A 16,943-nucleotide genomic window follows, 5' to 3' on the forward strand; every position below is an offset into this window, starting at 1 on the left:
ACCCATTAAAAATAGAGTTTAGGAGGGATTTTAACAAAAACAAAACTACTACTCCCAAAAATAATAAATAACTTTTTATTAAGCACTTACATTTAAGCATTTTCCAAGTATTTTTAAATTATTAATATATTTAATTCTTGTGACCGCGAGAGGTAAGTCTATTAGCATTCTCCTTTTATAGATGAGGAAAACAGAGATACAGTAAAGTTAAGTATCTTGTCTAAGGCCATTCAAATAGTGAATAGTAAAGGTAGTATTTGAACACAGGCATTCAGATTTCAGAGGCTAAATCCTTATGATATAGAAAATGTTAGGATATAATATTAAGCCAAAAAAAGATGCTGAATTGCAAATATAGTATAATCTTAACTAAGAGAACCTGTACAGAAGTACAGTAGAAAACATGTGAAATACTTAGTAGTCACTTTTATGTAGTAAGATTTTAAATGATTATCATTTTCTTCTTTGTACTTTGGCCACAAAGGGCAAGTGACTTATGGGTGGGGATAAGGTGTGGGGAGAGTAATCAGTTTTAAGGGAACAAGGTCAGGTTCACAGACTGTACTTCACATCACGCACTCTTTATCAAACCTATTCTTTGGACATTAAGACTCATCCTAAAATGCTCCAGAGAGTAACTTAACCCAACAGTGATATGTACAAATGCAAAATCACAAAAAGAATTGGGTTTTGGTGGCATTCCAACACTGTCAAGTTTGAGGTCTCTGTTGAATTCTTTGCATACCTTTGGTCTAGAGAACTCAAAGTCCTCAACCTTCAAATTAGTTCTACTATACATATTAGCTGGATGATGCATTTCATCCAAGGTTTCTTGATGGGGTAAAGGGAAACTATCAAAACAGTTAACAATTAACTAATATGCACTTGACTGGCTTCCTGGCTCTAAACTACTAAATGTAAGTATTAGCAAGACTCTCAGAGAAGCCCTTTCCTGTGGACCTTTTAATTTTTTTACCACTCCTGGTTTTGTTGTGATCTTTACAGTATGATATACGGTTTACATAAATTCAACCCATCTTTTGGATGTTACTATCAGCTGTGGGACTATTAGCTTTTGTTCTGAACAGAGTAGCACAATCTGCCCCTTGGCTTTGAAATCTGTACCCTCCCAGATATAATCAAATAGGAGGTCATGACACAGAGTTTCTGAAGCATGTGCCTGTTAGAAAGGAAGAGTTCATGTGCAGAGGAGTCAGCAACTCAGGCTGAAGAAACCAGCTTGTCAGCCTATGCAATTTATTTTGTAAGCACACAGGTCACAGAAACAGAAATGCCTCAAGAGGCCATCTCTTACTTTGTGAGCAGTTGGTTAGAGAGCAACTGCTTGAGATGCTGGGACAAGAGCTTCTTTTCTAGAGACAATCTTATCCATGCTCGAGCTCGTCCGACATCAGTCTTGATCTCACTCATGTTTTGAATATGCCTAAAGAATAGTAGAACAGCAAAGATGTAAATCCTAAGGCTAACCTTGAACTGGAAAAGAACTGAAGAGTTACAGCACCTTGCACAGAAAAGTTATTTTGTACTTAGAGGAAGCAACAGGCAACACACAATTTATGTTGATTAAACTTCAAGTGTTCCACCTGAATCACGAAATTAGTCCAACATCAGAATTACCATTACAACACGAGCACACAGGCAATATCCTAAGATAAAGCATTTAACACTCATTCACACTTTCAGGTTTTATTTATTCTTGTTTCAGGCTCATAGATACCTATAAACTGGCACTTGGTTATTCCTGACACTCAGAAAAATAAAAGCAATAAAACAGGCTGAATATTTAAGTTCTTATTCAGAATAATTGTTCTACAGTTGAAGTGTCTGCTACAACTTTAATCCACTGAATGATTTTTCAAACTGCCCTGACAACATATGGAAAATATAAATCGCATTTTCTATGGCATTAGAATACAAGCTGTACTATAATAATAAATTCAAAATTCTTAAAAATTTGAGAGACTTAGAAAATTGTGTGGCCACAAACAAACTGTGTGGTCAACCCCCAAATGAATGTTACATATATGTCTATATTAGTATCCTGTGTAGAAGTTGATGCCATACCCAGCAGGTATTTATTTAATTGAATTTATCTAATGATTCTCCTCCTAAGGAGAAAGAAGGATTGAGCAGGAAGGACAAGCCTAAGGGACAGGATAATTATAGAACCACTACAATGACTCACTGAAAAGTCTTTGTGATTGTGACCCACCATCCCTTCCTTTGATTTTTTTTTTTTTTTTTAATGTACAGAATGACTCATCTCAGCTGTAATAAATATTGCAACAAACCCTTTTCTCTGATGATTCCAAGCATTCAGAGTAAGGAATATCCTCCCAGTAAAACACACACATTCTCTCCCCCCGCCCCCCCGTTTTACTGAGGTATAATTGATACACGGCACTGTATAAGTTTAAGGTGTACAACATAATGATTTGACTTATACAGATCATGAGGCCTGTCACTGCCCCTCCCTGTGGCTCCTAACTCCAGGCCTCTGGAAGAAGCCAGGACAGATGAAGAGCCACTCTCCTTCCTTCCACTGGGGCTCAGTCTTGTGGACAGAAGCTGGCTCAGTGGTGGCTGGGGATGGTCAAAGCACAACTCTCCAAGGCTTGGTGGTTGAGGAATGTAGCTGGGCCCAAGGCAGCAGTGGCACAGGGTGGCCTAGGCCCGGGGCTGGTAATGTGAGGCTAAAGTTTATGGTCCTGAAGTCCTCCTGAAGTGGGGTCAGACGGTGGGAAGGACAGAGAGACAGGGCCAAGGTGGGTGGGAGTGGGGACCAGGTGTTCAGGGCTCAGACCTTGTGGGAGTTCACCCCTTGTAGGTCCCCTTGTATGGGAAGCCCACTCTCTTCATCAGCTCATCTGCGTCTGTGGGGCCTCAGCTGCTGTAGATGTAGGGGATGGGCTGGGGCTACTCCCACTCGATCTGGTGCAGCAGTGGTGTGAAGATGCACCAGGCCTGCTGGAGCTCATCACTGCACATAAAGTGCGTCTGGCTCCCACAGAAGATGTACAGGATGAGGCGCTCATATGCATCTGGGAGCTTCACGTTCTTGTATCTGCTGCCATAGGTCGGGTTCAGCACTGACTCCTCATGGTTGAAGAACATGCTGGGCTTCTTGGTCATCATCTTGGTGTACATGGCCTCGGTGGGCAGCACGCGGACCACCAGCTCGCTGTGCTTGCACTGCTGCTGGAAGATGTCACCGGCCACATCTCGGAACTGCACAGGCACCTCAGCTTTGTGCTCATTCAGGGCTTTGCTGTAGCGCAAGATGAAGGGCTCCTGTCCCACTGCTCGTTCCCCACGTAGAGGATGGCAGCTGCAAAGGTGGCGGTGGTGCAGCCGCGGGGCACCATGGGGTCATCCAGGTACGCTTTGGTGGCCTCACCTTCTCCGTTGGGGTTCCCCACATACTGGCCCAGGACCACATTGCTCGCCTGCACCTCTGAGATACATTTCAACACCCTGACCTTCTCATCACGGACGTCATCTGAGTCGGTGGAGACGGGCTTCTCCATGGCCACCAGACACACCATCTGCAGGATGTGATTTTCCATCACGTCTCCATCACGTTCCAAAGTCATTGAAGTAGCCCCAGCAGCCCTCAGTGCCAAAGGACTCCTTGAAGGTGAGAATGATGTAGGACATGTTGTCACAGTTCCAGATGGGGCCGAAGATCCTGTTGGCAAACCTCAGAACCATGAGGTTCTGGGCCATCTCCTTGCCCATGTAGTGGTCAATGCAGCAGATTTGGTCCTCGTGAAACAGGGAGGAAATGTGGTTGTAACTCTGCAGGTCCCTCCCAAAGGACTTCTCCATAATGATACAGTTCCAGCCTATCTGGCTCATGCAGGTCTTGTGGATGTTCTTGGTGACAGCCTCATAGACTTTGGGGGGAAAGGCCAGGCAGAAGAGGCGGTTGGCTTACGTACCCTGGTGGAGGGTGTTCATGTGGCTGTTGAGGCGCTCATAGGAGGCCACATCATCATAATGGCCAGTCACACAGGAGTTGCGGGCAAAGAACTCCTCCAGCTTGGGCTTCTCCTCTGGGGTAGCTTTGATGTATAGCTCGCTCCACTTGCGTATGTTGGCCACTGTGAGGTGGGAGAGGGCGTAGCCCATGATGAAGGTATCTTCTGGCAGAAGGCCATCCCAGAACAGCCACCAGATGGTGGCGTAGATCTTCCTCTTGGCCAGGTTGCTGGATGCGCCCATGATGATGAAGATATGTGTATCAGACTGGTGGAAGGAATCACTTTGGTACAGCTCTTCCCATAGTATCCCACACACCTGGGTCTGGTTCAGAGCCACCTGCTCTGCCATGATGCTCTCTGCACTGGTTGCCGGGCCGCGTGTCACCTGTGGACCCCAGCGCTGCTGTTCCATGTCCTGGATGCCTTGTGAGTGCCCGTGAAGCTCCATACTGTTTGCGCAGGTCCACATCCCTGACCCACCCCGCCCCTGCAATTTGGCTTTCTCCCCAGCCCTGGGCGGAAGGGCTCTACTTCTGCAGTGTGGTCACGCCCCTCGACCCTATTTGTAGGCAGGCCTTCTGCAGCCCCACCTCCTCACCTCCTCGCCCCCTGGCCATTGGTCACCTGCTCAGGTCAAACCAGCCCCATTAGGCAGCCTCACTGTGGCTCCTCCCCCAGCAGGGGCAAGGTGGCTCGGCTGGCTGCTCGGGCTTCCCGTCTGGGGCAGCCTCCCTTGCGTCTGATCAAACACTCTCGATAAAATGTAAAGCATTATCACATCACACAAGTAAGGCTTAAAGAGATGGCTTAAAAACAAGTCAGAATGAGGAAATAAAAGAAAATTCTGTTGCCATTTCGTTAACCAACCTCACCTCTAAGAATTTTTTTCAGAAATTATGACAGACAATTTATCTTTAAAGGGCTAATACCATTACACATGGTCGTGAACGGAGAAAGCTGGTGTCAGGCAAGTCCCGCTTAGACCCTGGTTCTGGTGGTGGCGGCAGTGGTGGGATGACCCAAACGGGCACCTCCAAAATGAGCCTAGGAAACAGCACTGGCTCTTCCTCAACTACTGACATTGCCCAAATGAAGACACAGTTGACTAAAAGCAACAAGGGGGAAATGCTCAGGTATTTACCACTTAAAGTTCCACAGTACGTACAAGGTCCCCCCATGAGCACAGTGCCAGGTCAGAGCTCACATGATCCAGGAATACCAAGTTGATCAAAGTGTATCCACCAGAAATGAATCTATATGAGGTTTGGTAAGTACGTATGTCGTATAATCTTTCCTTAAGTGTTCTTCCTACTCTAAAACAGTAAAGTCTACTGAAATTAGTTTCATGCCGGTCTTAACTATCTGGAGACATGATAGGTGAAGAATGTCAAAATGGGAAATAATTATTTGAAAAACAATGTTATGTTAAAGGAAAATGGGAAGGATTGGAATACATAAAGTGAAACCTCTTTTATTTAGGTGGCTATCAGCACTCCCATCATAAAAATGTTTGCACTAATTTTTGTTTATTTGTTTGTTTTTTTGTGTTCTTTTTGGCAGGAAGCATGGGAATCAGGAGATGAGGCCACCAGATTCTTCTCCTCAAGACCCTTATTCACTGGCACCAGGGAAATTACTCTGCTAAAAGATTGCCTCCTAATGTAATTCCTTTGTCCCAGAATATTCAAAAGCTCACGGGATATAGCCTGAACTGCTCAGGCCTGCATTCAAGGCCCATTACCCCTTGGCCTCAACATATTTTCCTATTAAAAAATTCTATTCCAAGCAGTTAACTTATACGACTCTGTATTTTATTACCTGAAGTACTTACTCTCTTCTAGCTTCCTTATTTGATTCTATTCATGTTTGAAATCCCAGTTTCTTCTAGAAAGTTTTCCTTGACCATGACCGCCTTCAATGACCTCTCTAATTTACGGAATTCTATAGTCTGATTTGCATTTATTGTGCATTACTACTTTTATCATTTTCTCTTGGTATACATTTTTCTCAGCTTGACAAAATCTCCCTGATAATGAGGAACCCAATAATTCTTACTAGCCTTGAATCTTTCTTTGCTCTCTCTAGGGCCTAGTGTATATAAAAAGCTAAAAAAATTCTGTTGCTTTGTAAATCTATACCTAATTTTATGCTTTAAAACAATTTATATGTGTTGTGTTATTCAACTTTAAATCTATTAAAATTTTTTCTGTGTAGTTATACCATTTGAATCTTTTTTTTTTTTTTTGCGGTATGCGGGCCTCTCACTGTTGTGGCCTCTCCCATTGCGGAGCACAGGCTCCGCACGCGCAGGCTCAGCGGCCATGGCGGACTCTCAACCACTGCACCACCAGAGAAGCCCTCATTTGAATCTTTTTAATTGGAATAATTTATTATAGGTAATTACAATGATACTCAGCATAATATTATACAAGTATTACTTCTAAAATAGATCCTGGGGACTTCCCTGGTGGCACAGTGGTTGGGAGTCCGCCTGCCGATGCAGGGGACACGGGTTTGATCCCTGGGGTGGGAGGATCCCACATGCCGTGGAGCAACTGGGCCCATGTGCCACAACTACTGAGCCTGTACTCTACAGCCCACAAGCCACAACTACTGAGGCCACGTGCCACAACTACTGAGCCCATGCGCCTCAACTATTGAGGTGCACGTGCTCTAGGGCCCGCATGCTGCAACTCCTGAAGCCCGTGTGCCTAGAGCCCATGCTTCGCAATAAGAGAAGCCACTGCAATGAGAAGCCCATGCACTGCAATGAAGAGTAGACCCCACTCGGCACAACTAGAGAAAGCCCGTGCACAGCAACGAAGACCCAATGCAGACAAAAATTAAAATTAAAATAAAATAGATCCTGTTAATTCACAGAAAAGCAAACATGGTGTGGTTTAAATAGCTTATTTATTTGATTTGTTTCCAACCCTGGTACAAAGCTTTCTAATTTTTATGTATTCTGTCTTATCTAATTGTCACAATAACTAGTGAGAGGGAGACCATCATTATTTCACTTCAAAAATGAGAAAACTGAGATTCATCGAGACTAAGTGACCCACCCAAGGTCACAGAAATAGTACATATTCTAGAGATGCCACCCATTTTTTACCAACCATTTCTTCCTGGTACTCACATTCTTGGAGAAGCTCTCCTTCTACAGACCCAGAAGAACCAGAAGCAACAACTTCAGGTACCACCATGACGATGCTCCTTATCCTTCAGCTAGAACTGAATGGATAAGCAGCATCTGCCTGATCTAAGCTGAGCCAATCAGATTTTCTCTCAGAAACTGGAAATTAGTACACTGAAAAACCAAGTTAGTTTTTGTTGAATGCTTAAATAAGGGATGTTAAGGCCAGGGCTTGGGAGAGCATGTTCACAGTAAAGCAGAAAAGGAGGGAAAGGGACAGAGGGGAGGAGAAGCAGCAGAAGTGGAGGGAAAAGCAGGGACAATTTGCTTCTACTGAGATGGAGAGTAACCTTGGACAAAACAGCTTCCAATCCAGCCACAGTTCTTGTGCTTGGATTCTGGAAAATACCCTCATGTATCTCCCATAAATCCTCCTTTCTGCTGAAGCTAGTTTGAACGGGCTTCTGTTCCCTAAAACTGAATGATTCCTGAGAGTGGCAGCAACTAAATTTGAATCCACATTTCCTGAGTCCAAAACTGGTGCTTATTTCACTGTATCACCAATGAAACACAATAATATTTATTAGAGAGATTAAGGAATTAGCCAATTTTAGTGCGAGCCCAAATTCTGTATAGTCATAAAAATTCCTCAAATATTCCTTCTGAGGGTAACAAAATCAATCGTGACTATTTAACTTTAGTGTAGAATAAAGCCAGATGCTCACAGCTCATATGCAGACATTAGTTATAAAAAGATAAAGTGAGTAGCCAATTTACCCTCAAGTAATTTATTCCCATCGTAAACCAGATATTTCTAGGGTTTACTCAGATATCCTGTTCATTTGTTTACATATTCAGAATATCTATACTTGGATTACAGTACTCACAATCTCCTCAATCATGTAATGTTCTACTATGCCCCTCATTATTAATTGCATTTTGTCATTAAGAATAAAAGTTGGGGAACTTCCCTGGTGGCGCAGTGGTTAGGAATCCGCCTGCCAATTCAGGGGACACGGGTTCGAGCCCTGGTCTGGGAAGATCCCACATGCCACAGAGCAACTAAGCCCGTGTGCCACAACTACTGAGCCTGCACTCTAGAGCCCGAGAGCCACAACTACTGAGCCCGTGTGCCTAGAACCTGTGCTCCGCAACAAGAGAAGCCACTGCAATGAGAAGCCCGTGCACCGCAATGAAGAGTAGCCCCTGCTCACGGCAACTAGAGAAAACCCGTGCTAGTTTGAATGGCTAGATGATATATGCACAGCTACTCTGGAAAGAAATTGGTAATAATGGTAACGGCATGGTAATACTCCTCTTTTATTAGTAGACAACAACTTGTACAATTATTAATATTTACTGTCCCAAGCCTTTCTCTTTGGAAGAAAAGAATCATTCTATAACTGACAGTATGGTGATACTTGGCATCTGTGAAGGTCCTGGGGAGTTGACAGAGATAATAGGGGATAGCCTGTAGACATGTCTGGACTCATGCCAGCTGCTAAGCAATCTGGTACCAAGACACTTGACAACTATGAGGACTCAAAGTCTCTACACTGCCAATGGCTTTGCTTCAAGAGAGAAATGTGGGAAACAGGAGGTACTGTCAGGGAACGTGCCCCACAGAAAGCGTGAACTCAGATATCTTAGCTACCTAATCTTTAAAAAACAAGTTTTTAAGTGTCCACAGTGAAAGAAACCGAAGTTTAGAATATTACTTGGGTGTTTCTCTTTAAGGAAAAGCATCTACATCAACTATCGCGCTAGCAACTAGGGATTACAATGAAGTACTTGCCAAGAACTTGGAAACAGAAATAAGCCCATGCACTGAGAGTTAAAGTAAACATATCAAGAATAAGAACAACAATACATATAAAGTTATCTTAAAGAGGCAGAATGAAGCAGAGAAAAGGGAGAGAGAACCACGGGCAGTGTTTCTGCAGGGCCTTTCTGAGATGACATCAGTCCCCTTAGTATGAGGATCAATGGCATGGAGCTGGGTGATCAGACATCCATATCTCTGCTCCTGAGGACAGCAAGTAGACTTCTGATTTTGATCTAGCTTCCAGGCAGAGCCTATCTTTATCAATGAAAGAATATCAAGTCCTGGGGCTTCCCTGGTGGCGCAGTGGTTGAGAGTCCGCCTGCCGATGCAGGGGACACGGGTTCGTGCCCCGGCCCAGGAAGATCCCACATGCCGCGGAGCGGCTGGGCCCATGAGTCATGGCCGCTGAGCCTGCGCGTCCAGAGCCTGTGCTCAGCAACGACGGGAGAGGCCACAACAGTGAGAGGCCCGCATACCGCAAAAAAAAAAAAAAAGAATATCAAGTCCTCTGGTTAAGGAAATAATAAATTGGTTTAACTGGCTTCCTGTGACCATGCCCTTACCTGGTCATAGATGACTAGACAAGAGTGGACAGATGACCCAAGTTCAGCCTATTATTATTACTACTTATTATTTTTTTTTTTGCGGTTCGCAGGCCTCCCACTGTTGTGGCCTCTCCCGTTGCGGAGCACAGGCTCCGGACACGCAGGCTCAGCGGCCATGGCTCACGGGCCCAGTTGCTCCGCGGCATGTGGGATCCTCGCGGACCGGGCCATGAACCCATGTCCCCTGCATCGGCAGGCGGACTCTCAACCACTGCGCCACCAGGGAAGACCAGCCTATTATTTTTCCATCTCTCTTAGGTATCTGAGGTAAGTCTCTTGGTTAGTAGGAGTATCTTAGAGTCTGATTACATTTTGGTTTACTAATGATTTGGTTTCTGATTTCATAAAGCTGAAGACTTTAGCACAAGGTCTATGAAGACCTTATGGCTATGCATGCCATAAGAAATTGTAAAGTCACACATATTAGGATGGCTACTGTCAAAAAGAACAGAAAGTAAAAGATGTTGGTAAGGATGTGGAGAAATTGGAACAGTTGTGCATTACTTGTGGGAATGTAAAATGGTGACAGCCACTGTGGAAAACAGTATGTTGGTTCCTCAAAAAATTAAACATAAAATTACTGTATGATCAAGCAATTCCATTTTTGGGTACACACCCAAAAGAACTAAAAGCAGGAACTCAAACACATATTTGTACACTCACATTCATAGCAGCAGTATTCAAAACAGCCAAAAGGTGGAAACAACCCAAATGCCCATCGTTGAATGAGTGGAATAACAAAATGTGGTATATACATACACCAGAATACTATTCAGCCTTAAAAAGTAAGGAAGTTCTGATACATGCTGTAACACGGATGAACCACAAAAATACTATGCTAAGTGAAACGAACTAGACACAAAAAGCATGATTCCACTTATATGAGGTACCTAGAATAGTCAAATTCACAGTGACAGGAAATAGAACAGTGGTTACCAGGGGCTTGAAGAGCTATTGTTTAATGGGTACGGAGTTTCAGTTTACAATGACAATAAGCTCTGGAGATGGATAGAGGTAATGGTTGTACTACTGCAAATGTACTTAATGCCACTGACTATACACATAAAAATGGTTAAAATGGTAAATTTTATGATATATATATTTCACCCCATTTTTAAAAAAAGCCATAGAAAAATGTTAGTGGTAGAATCTAGGTTGTGGGTATATGGATGCATTCATTATAAAATCTTTTGACTTCGTTGTATGTTTAAAAACTTTAATAATAAAATCTTAGGGAAAAACCCTAGGAAGTCAGCTTGTCTTTTCTTGGCAATGCCTTTCTACCTTACTAGACACCTTCTGAAAGCAATCAACCAGTTAAATTTTATTAAAAGTACCTATCATTTGGCTAAAACATCACTTTAGGGTACCCAGGGGTCTCTTTCAGGCAAAGTCTGAAAATTAAAAGCCAAAGTAACCCTTAAGTGAGAAGTCATAGGAAATCAACTTTTTGTTGATTATCCTGAACAAATATAGACTATTCAAGGTTATACTAAGTTATATTTAGGGTGATGTGCACCCATACACTATTGCCAACTTGTTTGTGCCTATTCACACCTGGCATTTTTTCTGATGACAAGGCAAAGGCTGAGAACTTGAATCTAGTTAGAAAGAGACATGAACTGTGTCAGGAAACCTTAGTTCTAGTTCCATTTTTGCTGTTACTCGGCTATATATATGGTCTTAGAGTTTATCTGCCTGCACCTGAGTTTCCACATATATAAAAGGAAGAAGCTAAGCAATAATGACTTCTCAAGTTTCTTCTATAGTCTAAATTTTAAATTGATTAGTAAAAAGTACCTCAGCAATCACCACCCTTCTAAATCTTCAAGACTGTAACCAATGTAATTCAGTAACAGCTTGGCTATAAGGAGATATATATATATATATATATATATATATATGTATATATATACACATGTATGTATGTTAGATTAACACACACACACATACACATGAACACACACACACATTCTCTTACCCACACTCAAAGAGATTAAAATATGGCAAATCCTTCATTTAACAAATATTAATTGAGCACCAATTATGTGCCACTCTGTTAACACTAACTTGCAATTCAACAGTTTCACATGTCAGATAGATTCCCTTCTCTCATGAAGTTCATAAGTGGCATTAGAAAAACAAACAAGCAAATAAGTGCTATTATGCAAAGAATTAAAATAAGGGAATTTGAGAGCCTGCATGCTGCAACTAAGGAGACTATGAGCTACAACTAAGGAGCCTCACTGCCACAACCAAGAAGCCCGGCTTCTGCAACTAAGACCCAGCGCAACCAAATAAATAAATAAATATTTTTTTTAAAAATAGAGGAATTTGAAAGAGAGTGACTGGATTGCTGCTGTAGACCAGGTGGTCAGGGATGGCTAGTGGGAGGAAGTGACATTTGAACCAAGATGCAAATGACAAGAAGGAGCCTTAGCTGTGGAGATTCTATGGGGGTAGGACTCAGGGAAAAGCTATCAGGTGAAGGGAACGGGTAAAGAAGGCCCCAGGGCAGGAAACAAGTTTGGCATGCTGGAGGAAATAAAGAAGAGAGAGTGATAGGAAATAATACTGCAGTCAGACAGGCGTCAGATCAAGTAGGGCCCTGCCAGTCAGGGTAAGTGATTTGCACTTTATTCTAGGATCACCATATTAGCAGTGAGGAGGATGAATTACAGTAGGGCAAGCACTGAAATATGCGGACCATGATGTAATCCAGGAGAGAAATTTTAGGGGCTTAGACTAGAGAGGTCACAGCTCACTGATCTAACATTCAAAGGAAGAGGTGAGCAGCAGTTGTACCAAGAATTATACCCCTGGATAATACGCTATCTACTCCTGGGACTTCCCTGGTGGTCCAGTGGCTAAGACTCTGTGCTCCCAATGCAGGGGGCCCGGGTTCAATCCTTGGTCAGGGAACTAGATCCCACATGCCAGAACTAAGCCTTTGCATGCCACAACTAAAAATCCCATGTGCCGCAACTAAAGATCCCACATGACACAACGAAGATCACTGGTGCCTCAACTAAGACCTGACACAGCCAAAAAAATTTTAAAAAAAACAACAGGGACTTCCCTGGTGGCACAGTGGTTAAGAATCTGCCTGCCAATGCAGGGGACATGGGTTTGAGCCCTGGTTTGGGAAGATCCCACATGCCGCGGAGCAACTAGGCCCGTGAGCCACAACTACTGAGCCTGCGCGTCTGGAGCCTGTGCTCTGCAACAAGAGAGGCCGCGACAGTGAGAGGCCCGTGCACCGTGATGAAGAGTGGCCCCCGCTCGCTGCAACTAGTGAAAGCCCTCGCACAGAAACGAAGACCCAACACACCCAAAAGTAAATAAATAAATAAATTTACTAAAAACCAAACCAACAAACCAAAAAAACGCACACACACACACGTTTTTTGGAAATAATTTGATTTACAAAAATGTTCTAAAAGTAGTATACCATATGCTAACACATATATATGGAATCTAAGAAAAAGAAAAAAAAGGTCATAAAGAACCTAGGGGTAAGACAGGAATAAAGACACAGACCTACTGACAGAACGGACTTGAGGATATGGGGAGGGGGAAGGGTAAGCTGTGACAAAGTGAGAGAGTGGCATGGACATATATACACTACCAAACGTAAGGTAGATAGCTAGTGGGAAGCAGCTGCATAGCACAGGGAGATCAGCTCGGTGCTTTGTGACCACCTAGAGGGGTGGGAATAGGGAGTGTGGGAGGGAGGGAGACGCAAGAGGGAAGAGATATGGGAACATATGTATATGTATAACTGATTCACTTTGTTATAAAGCAGAAACTAACACACCATTGTAAAGCAATTATACTCCAATAAAGATGTCTTCTCAAACTCTTCCAAAATATAGCAGAGGGAGGAACACTCCCAAACTCATTCTACGAGGCCACCATCACCTTGATACCAAAACCAGACAAGGATGTCACAAAGAAAGAAAACTACAGGCCAATATCACTGATGAACATAGATGCAAAAATCCTCAACAAAATACTAGCAAACAGAATCCAACAGCACATTAAAAGGATCATACACCATGATCAAGTGGGGTTTATTCCAGGAATGCAAGGATTCTTCAATATACGCAAATCTATCAATGTGATTAACCATATTAACAAATTGAAGGAGAAAAACCATATGATCATCTCAATAGATGCAGAGAAAGCTTTTGACAAAATTCAACACCCATTTATGATAAAAACCCTGCAGAAAGTAGGTGTAGAGGGAACTTTCCTCAATATAATAAAGGCCGTATATGACAAGCCCACAGCCAACATCATCCTCAATGGCGAAAAACTGAAAGCATTTCCACTAAGGTCAGGAACAAGACAAGGTTGCCCACTCTCACCACTCTTATTCAACATAGTTTTGGAAGTTTTAGCCACAGCAATCAGAGAAGAAAAGGAAATAAAAGGAATCCAAATCGGAAAAGAAGAAGTAAAGCTGTCACTGTTTGCAGATGACATGATACTATACATAGAGAATCCTAAAGATGCTACCAGAAAACTACTAGAGCTAATCAATGAATTTGGTAAAGTAGCAGGATACAAAATTAATGCACAGAAATCTCTGGCATTCCTATATACTAATGATGAAAAATCTGAAAGTGAAATCAAGAAAACACTCCCATTTACCATTGCAACAAAAAGAATAAAATATCTAGGAATAAACCTACCTAAGGAGACAAAAGACCTGTATGCAGAAAATTATAAGACACTGATGAAAGAAATTAAAGATGATACAAACAGATGGAGAGATATACCATGTTCTTGGATTGGAAGAATCAACATTGTGAAAATGACTCTACTTCCCAAAGCAATCTATAGATTCAATGCAATCCCTATCAAACTACCACTGGCATTTTTCACAGAACTAGAACAAAAAATTTCACAATTTGTATGGAAACACAAAAGACCCCGAATAGCCAAAGCAATCTTGAGAACAAAAAATGGAGCTGGAGGAATCAGGCTGCCTGACTTCAGACTATACTACAAAGCTACAGTAATCAAGACAGTATGGTACTGGCACAAAAACAGAAAGATAGATCAATGGAATAGGATAGAAAGCCCAGAGATAAACCCATGCACATATGGTCACCTTATCTTTGATAAAGGTGGCAGGAATATACAGTGGAGAAAGGACAGCCTCTTCAATAAGTGGTGCTGGGAAAATTGGATAGGTACATGTAAAAGTATGAGATTAGATCACTCCCTAACACCATACACAAAAATAAGCTCAAAATGGATTAAAGACCTAAATGTAAGGCCAGAAACTATCAAACTCTTAGAGGAAAACATAGGCAGAACACTCTATGACATAAATCACAGCAAGATCCTTCTTGACCCATCTCCTAGAGTAATGGAGATAAAAACAAAAATAAACAAATGGGACCTAATGAAACTTCAAAGCTTTTGCACAGCAAAGGAAACCATAAACAAGACCAAAAGACAGCCCTCAGAATGGGAGAAAATATTTGCAAATGAATCAACTGACAAAGGATTAATCTCTAAAATTTACAGGCAGCTCATGCAGCTCAATAACAAAAAAATAAACAACCCAATCCAAAAATGGGCAGAAGACCTAAATAGACATTTCTCCAAAGAAGATATACAGACTGCCAACAAACACATGAAAGAATGCTCAACATCATTAATCATTAGAGAAATGCAAATCAAAACTACAATGAGATATCATCTCACACCAGTCAGAATGGCCATCATCAAAAAATCTAGAAACAATAAATGCTGGAGAGGGTGTGGAGAAAAGGGAACACTCTTGCACTGCTGGTGGGAATGTGAATTGGTTCAGCCACTATGGAGAACAGTATGGAGGTTCCTTAAAAAACTACAAATAGAACTACCATATGACCCAGCAATCCCACTACTAGGTATATACCCTGAGGAAACCAGAATTCAGAAAGAGTCATGTACCAAAATGTTCATTGCAGCTCTATTTACAATAGCCCGGAGATGGAAACAACCTAAGTGCCCGCCGTCGGATGAATGGATAAAGAAGATGTGGCACATATATACAATGGAATATTACTCAGCCATAAAAAGAAACGAAATTGAGCTATTTGTAATGAGGTGGATAGATCTAGAGTCTGTCATACGGAGTGAAGTAAGTCAGAAAGAGAAGGACAAATACCGTATGCTAACACATATATATGGAATTTAAGAAAAAAAAATGTTATGAAGAACCTAGGGGTAAAACAGGAATAAAGACAGAGACCTACTGGAGAACAGACTTGAGGATATGGGGAGGGGGAAGGGTGAGGTGTGTTAGGGCGAGAGAGAGACATGGACATATATATACTAACAAACGTAAGGTAGATAGCCAGTGGGAAGCAGCCGCATGGCACAGGGAAACCAGCTCGGTTCTTTGTGGCTGTCTGGAGGGGTGGGATAGGGAGGGTGGGAGGGAGGGAGACAAAGAGGGAAGAGATATGGGAACATATATATATGTATAACTGACTCACTCTGTTATAAAGCAGAAACTAACACACCATTGTAAAGCAATTATACCCCAATAAAGATGTTAAAAATAAAATAAAATAAAATAAAATAGGGCTATTTTAAAATTTTTAAATTAAATTTACAATTTAAATTTATAATTTAAAATAGGGCTATTTTAAAATTCTTCTCAGTTGCATTTTGTCTTTGGATTTAATGTCAGGAAAACACATAATAGTATAAAAGTAAAATAAATAAGATTATAAAAAAGGTTTTCTTCAGAATACATAAGCAAAAAATACCATAGCCACAGTTATTTGAGCAATTTAAATGAAAGCCATAAATATTTCAAAGTTATCACCATATGCTAGCACATATATCAAATACCTCATGTCTTGGATAAGAGAGACCCTGAGTGTTGGCAACATAACTCCTGAGTCAGATTTTCTTCTTTCTGGTCCAAGGGCAACTATGTAGAAAAATATCAGCAAAGTATTAGAAAAATAACAGTAAAGACTTAAAAAAACTACATGGTTCACATTCTATAAATAAATACTTTGAAATTATTTTGATGGGAGCAAATTTTAAAGACAACAGAAAAGCTCAAATTTGTTTACCTGAATGTTCCTACTTTATTAATACAGTAAACAAGTTATTTTCTTTCTAGTTAATATGGGGCTGTATTTGAAAATTTTACATGAATCATAAAAGCCCACTTAGCAAATAAGACAATGTGTGCACACTTTGGACAGAAGGGCCAGTCACTTTCTAAAGTTATCATTCTAATAGGTCCAAATAATTACAGGAAAGTAATGTCTGTAAATTAACCTACTAAGTACGTGAACTATCTCTGGGCTTGTGAACTACAATCATACAAGTCCCCTTTTGAAAGAGAGTTT

At 41.7% G+C, this 16,943-nt stretch overlaps 1 protein-coding gene and 1 pseudogene across 1 annotated transcript in view; both read right to left on the reverse strand.

Moving 5' to 3' along the window:
• The window catches only part of DENND5B (DENN domain containing 5B), a 208,011-nt gene that overhangs the window by 14,682 nt on the left and 176,386 nt on the right, over positions 1–16,943 (reverse strand). Inside the window, 2 exon segments of the mRNA XM_007452177.1 lie at positions 1,316–1,444; positions 16,432–16,513. Coding sequence (XP_007452239.1) covers positions 1,316–1,444; positions 16,432–16,513 — 211 coding nt within the window.
• Positions 2,836–4,362, reverse strand: LOC103085133 (glucose-6-phosphate 1-dehydrogenase pseudogene; annotated as a pseudogene).

This window comes from Lipotes vexillifer, unplaced genomic scaffold (assembly GCF_000442215.2).
Source record: "Lipotes vexillifer unplaced genomic scaffold, Lipotes_vexillifer_v1.1 scaffold1, whole genome shotgun sequence".
NCBI lineage: Eukaryota > Metazoa > Chordata > Mammalia > Artiodactyla > Lipotidae > Lipotes > Lipotes vexillifer.